This window comes from Silurus meridionalis, chromosome 23 (genome assembly GCF_014805685.1).
Source record: "Silurus meridionalis isolate SWU-2019-XX chromosome 23, ASM1480568v1, whole genome shotgun sequence".
Taxonomy (NCBI): Eukaryota; Metazoa; Chordata; class Actinopteri; order Siluriformes; family Siluridae; genus Silurus; species Silurus meridionalis.
Window position 1 is genome coordinate 25,706,698 of NC_060906.1, and position 14,729 is coordinate 25,721,426.

At 44.1% G+C, this 14,729-nt stretch overlaps 1 protein-coding gene across 1 annotated transcript in view; it reads right to left on the reverse strand.

The window, feature by feature from the left end:
• The window catches only part of LOC124376661 (NACHT, LRR and PYD domains-containing protein 3-like), a 65,853-nt gene that overhangs the window by 14,674 nt on the left and 36,450 nt on the right, over nucleotides 1-14,729 (reverse strand). Inside the window, 2 exon segments of the mRNA XM_046835856.1 lie at nucleotides 3,606-3,782; nucleotides 3,900-4,073. Coding sequence (XP_046691812.1) covers nucleotides 3,606-3,782; nucleotides 3,900-4,073 — 351 coding nt within the window.

A 14,729-nucleotide genomic window follows, 5' to 3' on the forward strand; every position in this document is an offset into this window, starting at 1 on the left:
GAAAAGTTCCTATCCGGATCAGATTGATCCAATCCGATGTTGCTTTAAAAAACTGGCTCAATACTGGGTATCTGCACCTCCACTTGCAGATGGATTCTGGACTTTCTCACCAACAGACCTCAATCTGTCAGGTTGGGCAACCAGGTATCCTCAACCCTTATTCTGAGCACTGGAATCCCGCAGGGCTGTGTTCTGAGCCCACTGCTCTACTCCCTGTTCACCCACGATTGTGCTCCTCTGTATAACTCCAACATCTACATCAAGTATGCAGATGACACCACCGTGGTCGGCCAGATCTGTGAGTGAACGAAAAGCCCTGCAAAGGGTGGTCAAAACCCAACGCATCACTGGCATCCAACTACCTGCCATTGAACACCTTCACCACAGCAGATGTCTGCGCAGAGCTCAGAACATCATCAAGGACTCTTCACATCCCAGTCACAAACTGTTTAACCTCCTTCCATCACGAAGGAGATACAGGAACTTACGCACCAGAACCAGCAGGTTCAGGGACAGCTTTTTTCCATCCACCATCACACTACTGAACTCTATACTACACCGCTAAATCACCACAAAACAAACACAAACAACAGACTGTATATAACCTCTGTACAATACATGTACATATTACATAGTATATCTTTTTCACTGCTCATTACATCTGCACTATTTTTTATCTATATGTATCTTTATATCATTACTGTACACTCTGCCCAACATTTCACATTCATTTGTGTATATAACATGTGTATATATATTTATATATACATTTTTTTTTATATATAGTAGACTGTTTATTCAGCTTGCTTACTCCTTAAATGCCATAATCTTGTGATTTTGTAACCTTTCACTTCTGCACATTACTCTTCAATGCCATAGCCTCAGAACCATTTCTGAACCTTTACATTTATTCACTGTATGCCTTTATATTTATTTACTGTACTCCTGAATGCCACACATCTCTGCACTGTAATAGCCTTTATATGTATTCACTGTATATACTTCTATCTATCTATCTATCTATCTATCTATCTATCTATCTATCTATCTATCTATCTATCTATCTATCTATCTTTCTCTCTGTGTTCGCTTTCAGGGAGCGGAAGCGTTTCAGAGAAAAGAGTCCAAAAGAGTCCACAGGTATTCATGCTCAACCCAGTCGAAAGCCTTTTCCTGGTCTAGGAAAATCAGACCAGTCTTTAAGCCCAATAGCCTGGCGATGTCCAAAGTTTGACGAATTAAATCAAATCAAATCAAATAAAATTGTATTTGTCACATACACATACATACAGTGTACGACATGCAGTGAAATGCTTTATACGATGGTCCAGCATGAGGGAATAAAAATAGGGAAAATAAACCAAGAACAAAGAAAGGTAGATAAATAAAAATTATAAACTATATAAAATATATAAAGATATAAATAAAGTATATACAGATATATGTGAAATGTGTATATACAATGATGCGTATGACATTGTGACATTGTGGATTGTGCTGTGCAAGTCCAGAGTTAATGTGGCAGTCCAGAGATTAAAGTGTCAAAGTGCAAAAAAATTGTGCATAACAAGTGTGACGATGGAGAGATTGGATCAGTTCTAGATCCTGGGTGTTTCCTGGTTTAAACTCTGAATGGCCTGCGGGAAGAAGCTCCTCCTCATTCTCTCTGTGTTCGCTTTCAAAGAGCGGAAGCACTTTCCTGAATGCAACGAAAAAAAGAGTCCATTGTTGGGATGCTGAGGTCCTTCACAATCTTCCTAGCTCTGGTCCGGCACAGCGTGCTATAGATGTCCTGTAGGTTAGGGAGCTACCTAGGGAGGTGTGGATGGTACATTCAGCTGACTGCACCACTCTCTGGAGGGCTCGTCTGTCCTGCATGGTGCTGTTCCCGAACCAGGAAGTGATGCTACCCGTCAGAACGCTCTCAATAGTGCAGATGTAGAAAGTCTTTAGCACCTTAGAGGGAAGTTTAAAATCCCTTAAGCATCTCAGATGGTACAGACGCTGCCGGGCATACTTCACCAGGATGTTGAGGTAACAGGACCAAGACAGGTTCTGTGTAACACCTAAGTAATGGAAACTGTCCACTCTCTCCACTGGGGTCCCGTTGATGTTTAGCAGTTGGTATGCTTCGTGCTGAAATCCACTATTAACTCCTTAGTCTTGCTGATGTTCAGGAGAATGTTGTTCTCCTGGCACCATCTCTCCAGGTTTTTAACCTCCTGTAGGTAGGCCGTCTCATCGTTGTTGGAGATCAGGCCCACCACAACAAAGTCATCAGCAAACTTGATGATTGTAGTGGAGTTGGAAGTGGCCAGTTATAATGTTATATGTGTACAGTGAGTACAGCAGGGGGCTCAGAACCCTGGGGAGCTCCATTGCTGAGGGTGAGGGTGGATGAGGTGTGTTTGCCCACCCATATGGCTTGTGGTCTGTCAGGAAGTTGGAGATACACTGACACGGCAGCAGACTGAGACCCAGGACCTCCAACTTATAGGTAAGCGTGGAGGGAATGGTGTTAAACGCTGAAATGTAGTCCACAAACAGCATCTTTGTATGATTCCCTTTTCTGTAGTCTAGGTGGCTCATCGTTGTGTGTAGATGATTTGTGATGGCGTCCTCAGTAGGACGGTTCTGGCGGTTGGCAAACTGTAGTGGGTCCAGTGTGTCTGGTAGTGATGCAGTGATGAAGTCTCTGACCAGTCTCTCAAAGCACTTCATCACTACTGAGGTCTGGGCTACAGGGCAGTAGTCGTTGAGGGAGGCGGGCTGGGGCTTCTTCGGGACAGGAACAATGGTGGACTGTTTGAAGCATGAGGGGACAACAGACTGTTCCAGTGAGAGGTTGAATATCTAATTTAACACCAGTGCTAGCCGGTTAATGCAGGCTTTCAGAACCCGACCTGTGATGCCATCTAATCCTGCTGTGTTCCTGGTATTTACTCTCTTGAATCACGTCATGCTCCAAGACAGTGAATGTGTTGACCTCTCCAGCTCTCTCAGCATGCATGCTGTTTGTGCCGCTAGCGCGGTTAGCTGCAGCCTCGTAAAAGATATTTAGTTCGTCTGACATAAAACCGACCGCATTTCCCATTATAGAAGATGGTGTTCTATAGTCCATGAATTTTTCTTAGTCCCTGCCACAGGCTCCTAGAACCACCATGTGCGCCGGTACAGGTTGTGTCCTTTGTTCTTCCTTAGGATCTCGTTCTGCCAGCATGGGTCCGGGTTTAAAAACATTGAAAGGTGAGTGGAATGTACACCAATAGATATACGAGTGGCTATGTCATATCTAATGGTGTCCACACACACACACGCACACTCTCCTCTACACTCGCCCGCACACCGTGCCAGCAAGTCAAACTCTCACAGAGCCTCGTGCTCGGAGACGCCACGCTGAACACTTACACTCACTCACACACACACAAAATATTTCCTAGATGATAAGGAAAAAAATTGCCAACACCCCAACTGCTCTCGCTATCTACACGCCATGCTCACCCTTGCCCCACGCATGCGCAGAGAGAGAGAGAGAGAGAGAGAGAAAGAGAGAGTTAAGATGTGTGTGTGTGTGTGTGTGTGTGTGTTAAAAGTAAGTAACTCACTATAGTTTCTTCAGGTTGCAGTGTGGATCCTTCAGTAGATCACTGAGCAGCTTCACTCCTGATTCTCCTGCTTTATTCCTGTTCAGATTCAGTTCTCTGAGGTGTGATGATGAATTTACCCTCAGAGCTGAAGCCAGAGCAGAACATCCTTCATCTGTAATCCTGCACTCACTCATCCTGCAAGATAAAAAACCTTCTTCCATTTAACACACTGAGTTTTAGCACCCGGTGTGTACCTAGTATGGCCAGTGTACAGTTCCCTGTGTGTTTGTGTGTGTGTGTGTATATGTGTACCTCAGTTTCTCCAGTCTACAGTGTGGAGTCTCCAGTCCAGCAGAGAGCAGCGTCACTCCTGAATCCTGCAGGTTATTGTTACTCAGGTTCAGTTCTCTCAGTCTGGAGGAGTTTGAGCTGAGAACTGAGGACAGAGTTCTACAGCTTTCCTCTGTCAGATTACACTCATACAGACTGGAAAAGAAAAGATGAAATATCAGAAGTCTGATCTCAAACACACACAACCATAACCCACTTCCTCTTTCCCATGGAACAGAAATGTGAGTGTGTTTGTGTCCCACACAGAAATCAGAGGACAGAACACCACATCAGGACATTTACAGGAGCAGGGACGTCTTTCTGCACTTCACAATCTCTCAGCTACTATTTATTACAACCATTAGTTCATGTACAGAACACACACATGAGAGCGAGCAGCATCCAAACCGTCTTCACCTTTCTACATCAAACACTACACTCTGATCCGTCTTCACCTTTCTACATCAAACACTGCACTCTGATCCGTCTTCACCTTTCTACAACAAACACTGCACTCTGATCCGTCTTCACCTTTCTACACCAAACACTACACTCTGATCCGTCTTCACCTTTCTACACCAAACACTACACTCTGATCCGTCTTCACCTTTCTACATCAAACACTACACTCTGATCCGTCTTCACCTTTCTACATCAAACACTGCACTCTGATCCGTCTTCACCTTTCTACAACAAACACTGCACTCTGATCCGTCTTCACCTTTCTACACCAAACACTGCACTCTGATCCGTCTTCACCTTTCTACACCAAACACTACACTCTGATCCGTCTTCACCTTTCTACAACAAACACTACACTCTGATCCGTCTTCACCTTTCTACACCAAACACTACACTCTGATCCGTCTTCACCTTTCTACAACAAACACTACACTCTGATCCGTCTTCACCTTTCTACAACAAACACTACACTCTGATCCGTCTTCACCTTTCTACAATAAATACTACACTCCGATCCGTCTTCATCTTTCTACAACAAACACAAGACACAAGAGCTATGCACAACGTCGCATTCAAAGAAATCGCTGGAAATAACCAGTAGCAGGGTAAAATGAGTGCAGCTGAAGCTGAAATAGGGGATGCCCTGTCCTCTTCTATGTCTTATGTCTGGCAGCATTTTCTTTTTTCAGTCATTCGACAGGATGGTTAAAAATATACAGAAAAAACACAAACTATTGTAAACACTGTAAAAGACGCTGACATACACAACGTCAAACTACAAACATGATGTGCCATTTAAAACGGTACCACAGCAAGAAACTGCAACTGGAAACGAAAGGGAGAGTAAAAGGACAAAAGTCTTTACAACATAGTTGTAAGAAAAGATTCCCATTCAGTTGTATTTCCACGCTTTACCACCAGAGGCAGACATACAGTTTACCAAGTATGGCAAGTTACCTATGACATCACAGTGCACCGTTCTCCATCAAGAGTAAAAAAGGCCAGAACACTAAGCAGCAGTCTTCACTCATCACTGACCATTTTGCAGTCACTCAGCAGTTGCCTTTCAGCATGCATTCTGCATCATGCAACCTACCGATCAGCAGCTAACAGAAGACAGCAAGAATCACGTCATATACGATCAATTCGATATCCAGTAAAGTTGTGTTCTGAATCCTGTACTGTGTTTTTATTGACACGCTGGGGCGAGTATAATCCCATGATCAGCGCACACCAGATAGAGAAAATCCTTATATGGTCCTTCGAGCTAGATAGGAAAACTTCCTAACATTGGTCTGTCGAGCCGGATAAGTGTGCTTACCACAGAAGTAGGATGTCAGGGCCACCTTCCTGTGAACACAGAGCTCAGTCCCCATCCCACCTTAAAGACTATGAGGTAAAATACTCTACACAGCGTTCACGTGAACAAGAAGAATAAACACAGTAAGACACAACCCTGACCCTAACCCTAGTTACACCTCGATTATAGTGATTTCCTTCCTTTTAGTTCACATGCTGATCGACGCAACTGCTGGAGCTACTAGCGCTCTGCATTCGGATATTCATCTATTAGGCATAAGTCAAAGCTTCAAGACCTGGAGAAGATAGTTAGGCAACTGTATGAAAATCAAGTGGCCTTTCTTGAGGAATTCCAACAATTTAAAATCTTTTATATGTATATGCAGAATTTAACAGCAAATTCGCAGACAGCTCAGCTAGCTCCTCGACCACAGTGGGTCATAGAGACTCCAGTCCCATTGCCCGGAACTATCTATAAACCACTTGCGGCAGTCTTGCCAGAGCCAGTGCCCTATATTCGGAGGCCTACACCCTGCAGAACCCAAGTGCCACCTAGAAAGATCCCCTTAAAGTCAGAAACTGATGCATGCAGGACAAGCCCACGACATGATGCCGATCATAATCTACAATAATCTTCCCTGATGGGGCGGCTTCAGAATACTCTATCTCCTGACACATCCTATAAGGGCCCGCATCCAACAATTCCAAATTTCACCAGTCCAGACCCTAGCAAATTCACTCATCTAAAGTTAGCCCTTGGTAACATCCTCCCTCCCGATGCAACTGAGCTCTTCAAGTATCAGGTTCTCCTAGGACACCTCAAGTTTACAGAGGCTCGCCTAATAGCAGATTTATTCCTGAAATCCTCTCGGCCATACACAGACACTATGACTACCCTTACTGACAGATACCGACTACACTCTACCGGATCTGGCAGAGTGGCTCAAGCTCGAATCCCGGTGTCAAGAGTCTGAGAACTCGAATCAGAGAAAACATCAGAGAAGTAAGATGGTGCGGCCCAAACCAGACCCAGTGGGAAAGCATAAACTCGCTTCTGTCCTGCATGGGGCTGACCGACCCCCAGAAGCAGTTACTCGGGAGCTGACGCCCTTGCATCAGTCCGAGCCAGCATGGGTATCTGAACAGAGCAGACCTCTGTGCCCTACTGTCACAGTACCAAACATTATTTAAGCCAGTGTCCCACTTTCCAGGCGTTCAGTACAAATCAGATGATCAAGTGGAACAAGGACAAGCGTTGTTAGAAATGTGGACGATCACACTTAGCTAAAGATTGTACCCTAAAAAAGCCCTGTCGTCTGTGCAGTGGAAAACATCTTCAAATCTCTTATGAGGTTAATAGCCAACCTCAAAGGGAGAGTACCTGTCTAGTGAGTTCTATGAACAAAACCCTGTATCTAGACAGGCCAGGTTCCAAGCGTGTTCTGCTGAAAGTGATTCCCGTTGTATTACAACACAACAATCGAGCCCTGAACACTTTTGCAGTACTCGATGACGGATCCGAAAGGACTTTCAGCTGCAGTTAAGAAACTAGGGCTACAAGGACAGAAGGAAGATTTAACATTAAGAACTATTCAACAAGATATCAAGAAACTCAATGGGGCAGCAGTTTCCTTTAGAGTATGCTGTATATCGCAGCCCCAACAGAGTTACTGGATCCAGAATGCCTTTATCTCTGAGCACTTAGGTTTGGCTGAGCACACTTATCCCATTGCAACACTCCAGCAGAGATACCTACACCTAAATGACATTCCTTTACAGCCCACTGATAAAGTACAATCCCTCCTTTAGATAGGAGCAGACCATCCTCACCTTATAACACCTGCTTAGCCTGTATGCCTAGGGCCCACTGGAGTTTATGATCGTCCAAACCGTTCCACGGACGATGCCATCTCCACAACCCTTCATCTGGCCCTCACCCACCTGGATAACAAGGACTCATATGTACGAATGCTGTTCATTGATTTCAGCTCAGCATTCAACACAATCATTCCTCAGCACCTGATCGAGAAGCTGAACCTTCTGGGCCTGAACACCTCTCTGCAACTGGATCCTGGATTTCCTGACTGGGAGACCTCAGGCAGTCCGGATCGGGAACAGCATCTCCAGCACCACCACACTGAGCACTGGAGCCCCTCAAGGCTGTGTGCTCAGTCCACTGCTGTTCACTCTGCTGACTCACGACTGTGCACCAACGCACAGCTCAAATCATATCATCAAGTTCGCTGATGACACGACCGTGGTGGGTCTAATCAGCAGGAACGATGAGTCAGCATATAGAGAGGAGGTGCAACGGTTAACTGCCTGGTGTGGAGCAAACAACCTGTCTCTGAACGTGGACAAAACGAAAGAGATGGTTGTGGACTTCAGGAGAGCACAGAGCGACCAATCTCCACTGATTATCGATGGATCCTCTGTGGAGATCGTCAAGAGCACCAAATTCCTTGGTGTTCATCTGGCGGACAACCTCACCTGGTCACTTAACACCAGCTCCATCACCAAGAAAGCCCAGCAGCGTCTATACTTTCTGAGAAGGCTGAGGAAAGCCCACCTCCCTCCCCATCCTGTCCATGTTCTACAGAGGGACCATTGAGAGCATCCTGAGCAGCTGCATCACTGCCTGGTTTGGGAATTGCACCGTCTCGGATCGCAAGACCCTACAGAGGATAGTGAGGACAGCTGAGAAGATCATCGAGTCTCTCCCTCTATCATGGACATTTACACCACACGCTGCATCCGCAAAGCACACAGCATTGTGGACGATCACACACACCCGTCACACATACTTCACCCTCCTACCATCAGGAAAACGGTTCCGAAGCATTCGGGCCGTCACAACAAGACTGTGTAACAGTTTCTTCCCACAAGCCATCAGGCTTCTCAACACACAGAACTGAACAGAACTCACACACACTCACACACACACACTCACACACACACACACACACACTCACTGTGTGTTACTGTTACTGAACTGAACTGTACAACCTGGACTAAACACATTCATCACTCATCTCGATCCACTCCATCACCATTTATATATTTATTATTATTTATACTATATTCAGTACAATGTTTATATTCAGTACAATGTTTACATGCTGTTTTGCACCTTTTATACTACAGTATAATGTTTACATGCTGTCTTTGCACCTCCTTGCTGCTGTTTTTTTGCACTACATTGCTCTTTCTGTTTGTATTTTCTCCTGGGTATAGTTTTTACATTCACCTCACACAGTACTGTATATGTAAGTATACAGTAGGTTTACTAGTCGGCGCTATACTTGGTTTTTGTCTTTTGTCTTGTCTTGTGTTGTCTGTCTGCACTCTGTCTGTCTGTACTGTTCTTTTGTTTGCACTGTTTGCACCAGGCTGCACTCGATGCACTTTATGTTGTTTTGTTGTTTTTGTGTAGCACCAGGGTTCCGGAGGAACGTTGTTTCGTTTTTACTGTGTACTGTGTACCACTGTGTATAGTAAAAATGACAATAAAAGCCACTTGACTTGACTTGACTTGACTTGACAGAGGCAGACATACAGTTTACCAAGTATGGCAAGTTACCTATGACATCACAGTGCACCGTTCTCCATCAAGAGTAAAAAAGGCCAGAACACTAAGCAGCAGTCTTCACTCATCACTGACCATTTTGCAGTCACTCAGCAGTTGCCTTTCAGCATGCATTCTGCATCATGCAACCTACCGATCAGCAGCTAACAGAAGACAGCAAGAATCACGTCATATACGATCAATTCGATATCCAGTAAAGTTGTGTTCTGAATCCTGTACTGTGTTTTTATTGACACGCTGGGGCGAGTATAATCCCATGATCAGCGCACACCAGATAGAGAAAATCCTTATATGGTCCTTCGAGCTAGATAGGAAAACTTCCTAACATTGGTCTGTCGAGCCGGATAAGTGTGCTTACCACAGAAGTAGGATGTCAGGGCCACCTTCCTGTGAACACAGAGCTCAGTCCCCATCCCACCTTAAAGACTATGAGGTAAAATACTCTACACAGCGTTCACGTGAACAAGAAGAATAAACACAGTAAGACACAACCCTGACCCTAACCCTAGTTACACCTCGATTATAGTGATTTCCTTCCTTTTAGTTCACATGCTGATCGACGCAACTGCTGGAGCTACTAGCGCTCTGCATTCGGATATTCATCTATTAGGCATAAGTCAAAGCTTCAAGACCTGGAGAAGATAGTTAGGCAACTGTATGAAAATCAAGTGGCCTTTCTTGAGGAATTCCAACAATTTAAAATCTTTTATATGTATATGCAGAATTTAACAGCAAATTCGCAGACAGCTCAGCTAGCTCCTCGACCACAGTGGGTCATAGAGACTCCAGTCCCATTGCCCGGAACTATCTATAAACCACTTGCGGCAGTCTTGCCAGAGCCAGTGCCCTATATTCGGAGGCCTACACCCTGCAGAACCCAAGTGCCACCTAGAAAGATCCCTTAAAGTCAGAAACTGATGCATGCAGGACAAGCCCACGACATGATGCCGATCATAATCTACAATAATCTTCCCTGATGGGGCGGCTTCAGAATACTCTATCTCCTGACACATCCTATAAGGGCCCGCATCCAACAATTCCAAATTTCACCAGTCCAGACCCTAGCAAATTCACTCATCTAAAGTTAGCCCTTGGTAACATCCTCCCTCCCGATGCAACTGAGCTCTTCAAGTATCAGGTTCTCCTAGGACACCTCAAGTTTACAGAGGCTCGCCTAATAGCAGATTTATTCCTGAAATCCTCTCGGCCATACACAGACACTATGACTACCCTTACTGACAGATACCGACTACACTCTACCGGATCTGGCAGAGTGGCTCAAGCTCGAATCCCGGTGTCAAGAGTCTGAGAACTCGAATCAGAGAAAACATCAGAGAAGTAAGATGGTGCGGCCCAAACCAGACCCAGTGGGAAAGCATAAACCGCTTCTGTCCTGCATGGGGCTGACCGACCCCAGAAGCAGTTACTCGGGAGCTGACGCCTTGCATCAGTCCGAGCCAGCATGGGTATCTGAACAGAGCAGACCTCTGTGCCCTACTGTCACAGTACCAAACATTATTTAAGCCAGTGTCCCACTTTCCAGGCGTTCAGTACAAATCAGATGATCAAGTGGAACAAGGACAAGCGTTGTTAGAAATGTGGACGATCACACTTAGCTAAAGATTGTACCCTAAAAAAGCCCTGTCGTCTGTGCAGTGGAAACATCTTCAAATCCTTCATGAGGTTAATAGCCAACCTCAAAGGAGAGTACCTGTCTAGTGAGTTCCACGAACAAAACCCTGTATCTAGACAGGCCAGAAGGTTCCAAGCGTGTTCTGCTGAAAGTGATTCCGTTGTATTACAACACAACAATCGAGCCCTGAACACTTTTGCAGTACTCGATGACGGATCCGAAGGACTTTCAGCTGCAGTTAAGAAACTAGGGCTACAAGGACAGAAGGAAGATTTAACATTAAGAACTATTCAACAAGATATCAAGAAACTCAATGGGGCAGCAGTTTCCTTTAGAGTATGCTGTATATCGCAGCCCCAACAGAGTTACTGGATCCAGAATGCCTTTATCTCTGAGCACTTAGGTTTGGCTGAGCACACTTATCCCATTGCAACACTCCAGCAGAGATACCTACACCTAAATGACATTCCTTTACAGCCCACTGATAAAGTACAATCCCTCCTTTTGATAGGAGCAGACCATCCTCACCTTATAACACCCGTTTAGCCTGTATGCCTAGGGCCCACTGGAGGTATAGCAGCTATCAGAACTAGACTTAGCTGGACATTACTAGGCCCAACACCCTTTCTGCAGCAACAGCTACAGACTTAATAATGTTTACAAATCTCTATTGCTCCTCAAATGCAATCCCGGAATGTAGAGAGACTCTGGCAAGGTGATACTATTCCACACAGAAATGAGAAATTAGTCACACGATCAAAGCAGGATCAAGTGGCAATAGATTTACTACAAACCAGAACAACCAGGGTGATGGTAGAAGGAGTGAATCGCTACACAACTCCCCTTTTAAGGAAAGCTAATATGCCACAACTCTGTACCTCTAAGGACTCCGTTATGCCTAACTTAAGAAGCATAGAGTGGCGGTTGGCGAAGGATCCTGCAAAAGCAGTTGCATATAATGAAGAGTTTAAGAAACTAGAGAATTTTAGGGAACATTCCGTAGCAGTAAGTGGAGATATTAAGGGTATGTTTCATCAGGTCCCCCTACTGCCTGAAGACAGACCTCTCCTTCGCTTTGTATGCCACGACCTTTAAACCAATAACCTTCCCAGTACTTATGAGTAGCAAGTGCTACCCTTTGGCACAACTTGTAGCCCCTGTTGTACCATCTATGCCTTGCAAAGTCATGTTCTCGACAACACACAAACTAATGACACTTTCAGATCAACAGTTGAAAGGAATTTTTGCATAGACAACTGCCTTAAAAGCATAATGACCGCAGTCGATGCCAAGCAGGTAGTGGATGGGTTATGTGGCCTTCTCTCTAGTGGTGGATTTGAGATTAGACAGTGGGCCTGTAACATCCCAAATGTCATTAATCATCTTCCTAAAGAGGCCCATTCAGATAGCAATGAGCTTTGGTTATCACATGACCGATCCCCAAGAATCCACTCTTGGACTGAGATGGAACTATAACTCAGATATACTCGGTTACAAACACCGCCCAACACCAAAAACCACACCCACTATGCGGCACATCTATAAGATAGTAGCAAGACAGTATGATCCCCTGCGATTTATCCTTTTCCTCACCACCCATGCTTAAATTCTAATTCAGCAGTTGTGGAACAAACAAAGAGGTTGTGATGACCCTATGTTGCACACAAATCTAGTGAAAGTCTGGTGTGAATGGAAAAATGAACTCCCTACTTCGACGATGGAGTTGATGGATTGGCTTTTAAATTTCGACTAAAAGGTTTTGATTATGTTGTGTTTGTATCCTCTGATACAATGAAGTGCTTTGAATGTGGAAAGGAGGTTCACATCAAGCGCGATTGTACCATGCACGCAGTGCAGATCAGGAAGAGAACGGAAACGGCACTGATGCGGCGCAGACTGCACCCATTAATGCCGAGGCGAAGCGCAGAAATGATGACTTTGACTACAGCACACAGGAAGATTGTGATGGTGAGGCTGTGAGCTCTAATAAATAGAAGAATGTGTACATGTTTGAGAAAGTGAGAGTTTTTCTGCAGAAAACTAAGAATATGAAGAATGTTTAGGTGGTGGACTTCTTTCCTGATCAAAAATCATTTATTAACTCAGTAATTAAAGTAATTAGGAGTAAAGATGAAAAACTATTTACTGCACAGGAGATGTATAAATTGAGGAAATTTGTTTCCAAAGTTAAACAGAAATAATTATGTTTTTGAAACCATTAAGTTACTCTTTATCTTCAATTATGTGGTTTTTCTGTCTTTCTTGGAAACATATGTTCTAATGAGTGCAGATAATTAAGCAAGAATACTTGGCTGGGATTAGACGAGATGTCACAACTGGCCTTGTTACAAGTGATACCCAGACTGGGGAACCTTGCTAAAGCTAATGCCTTTTGGGGAGTGCTGGGGGAAGATCTCGTGGCCGTCATTAATGAGAGCCTGGCTGAGGGTTCATTCCTTCTGAGCTGCAGGAGGGCTGGGGTTACTTTGCTGCCCAAATAAGGCAACCTACAGGAGATAAAGAACTGGTGACCAGTGAGTCTACTTTGATCTGATTTGAAAATCCCCTCTAAATCTCTGGCCAGTAGATAAAAAAATGTAATGAGGCAAATTTTCCACCCAGATCAGACTTATTGTGTGCCTGGCAGATCTATTATGGATAACATCTGTCCTGTTAGGGACATTTTAGACGTGTATAATCATCTTAGACATCATCTTGTTAAACATCAAGTTTCAGCCTATGCAGATGATATGGTTTTTGTTAATGGACAAGAGGATGTTAATAATCTGGTGTCCTCTGGTAGTGAATTTGGTAACATTTCTGCTGCCCGAGTAAATTGGGGTGAAAGTGATGCTGTAATTAGTGGTAAATGGATAAATGGACTCCATCTTTAACAGGTGGGTTAATTTTTGTGAGAGGGTGGTGTTTAATATATCTTGGGGATGGCACTGTACAACAAAAACATTTGTATGAAATAATAGAAAGAATGGAGGGCAGATTCACTGGATTCACTCCCAGTTCCCCTATAGTGGGAGAGTGTTAATTATTAACAATCTAAAAGCTTCATCCCTGTGCCATAGGCTTTCTTGCGTGGAGCCTCCTTCAGGGTTGTTACCACGTTTACAAGCAGAACTGGTGGATTTCTTTTGGGCTAAAATGCACTGGGTATCTAAAGTGTGCTTTTTTTTGCAAGTGGAAGAAGGTGGATGAGGCCTGGTATCTCTGGTAAGCAGACATGCTACTTTCAGATTACAGTTTATTCTAAAACATTTAAAAGGCTCTGAGGACTTGATATGAAGGAATGATGCAAAAACTATTCTTCAAAAAACTGACTGCTTTGGCTTAGACATGTCTCTGTTCTTCATGGATCAGGATAAAATACACCTGGATGGATTACCCAACTTCTATTAACGACTATTTAAAACTTGGGGCTCTTTTAAAATGAGAAGATCACAAAACACAGATTCTTTGTTCTGGCTACTGGAGGAACCCCTAGTTAAAGAAGCCGGACATTACAGATCAAGTGTTAAACCTTTCCCAGGGACTGTGTAAAACTGTAAAAAGACTGTAAAGTTGGGACATATAGTAAATGTGACTGATCCTGGATTAAAGGGCATAACTGCTGTGGCATCCCTGCCCGGGTCAAAGGTAAAAAAATCATACTTTAACAATCGTGGATGAAGAGACTAACAGCTGAAGAGCAGTTACTTCTAAAAAGATATAAAGAAGGAAATCTAACTCCAGATTCGACAGATCCTTTTCCTAAACATTGGATACCTGATTTAAAAGATAAGTCTGTTTTTTGTTGCTGAAACTTGATGGATTGCAGGAT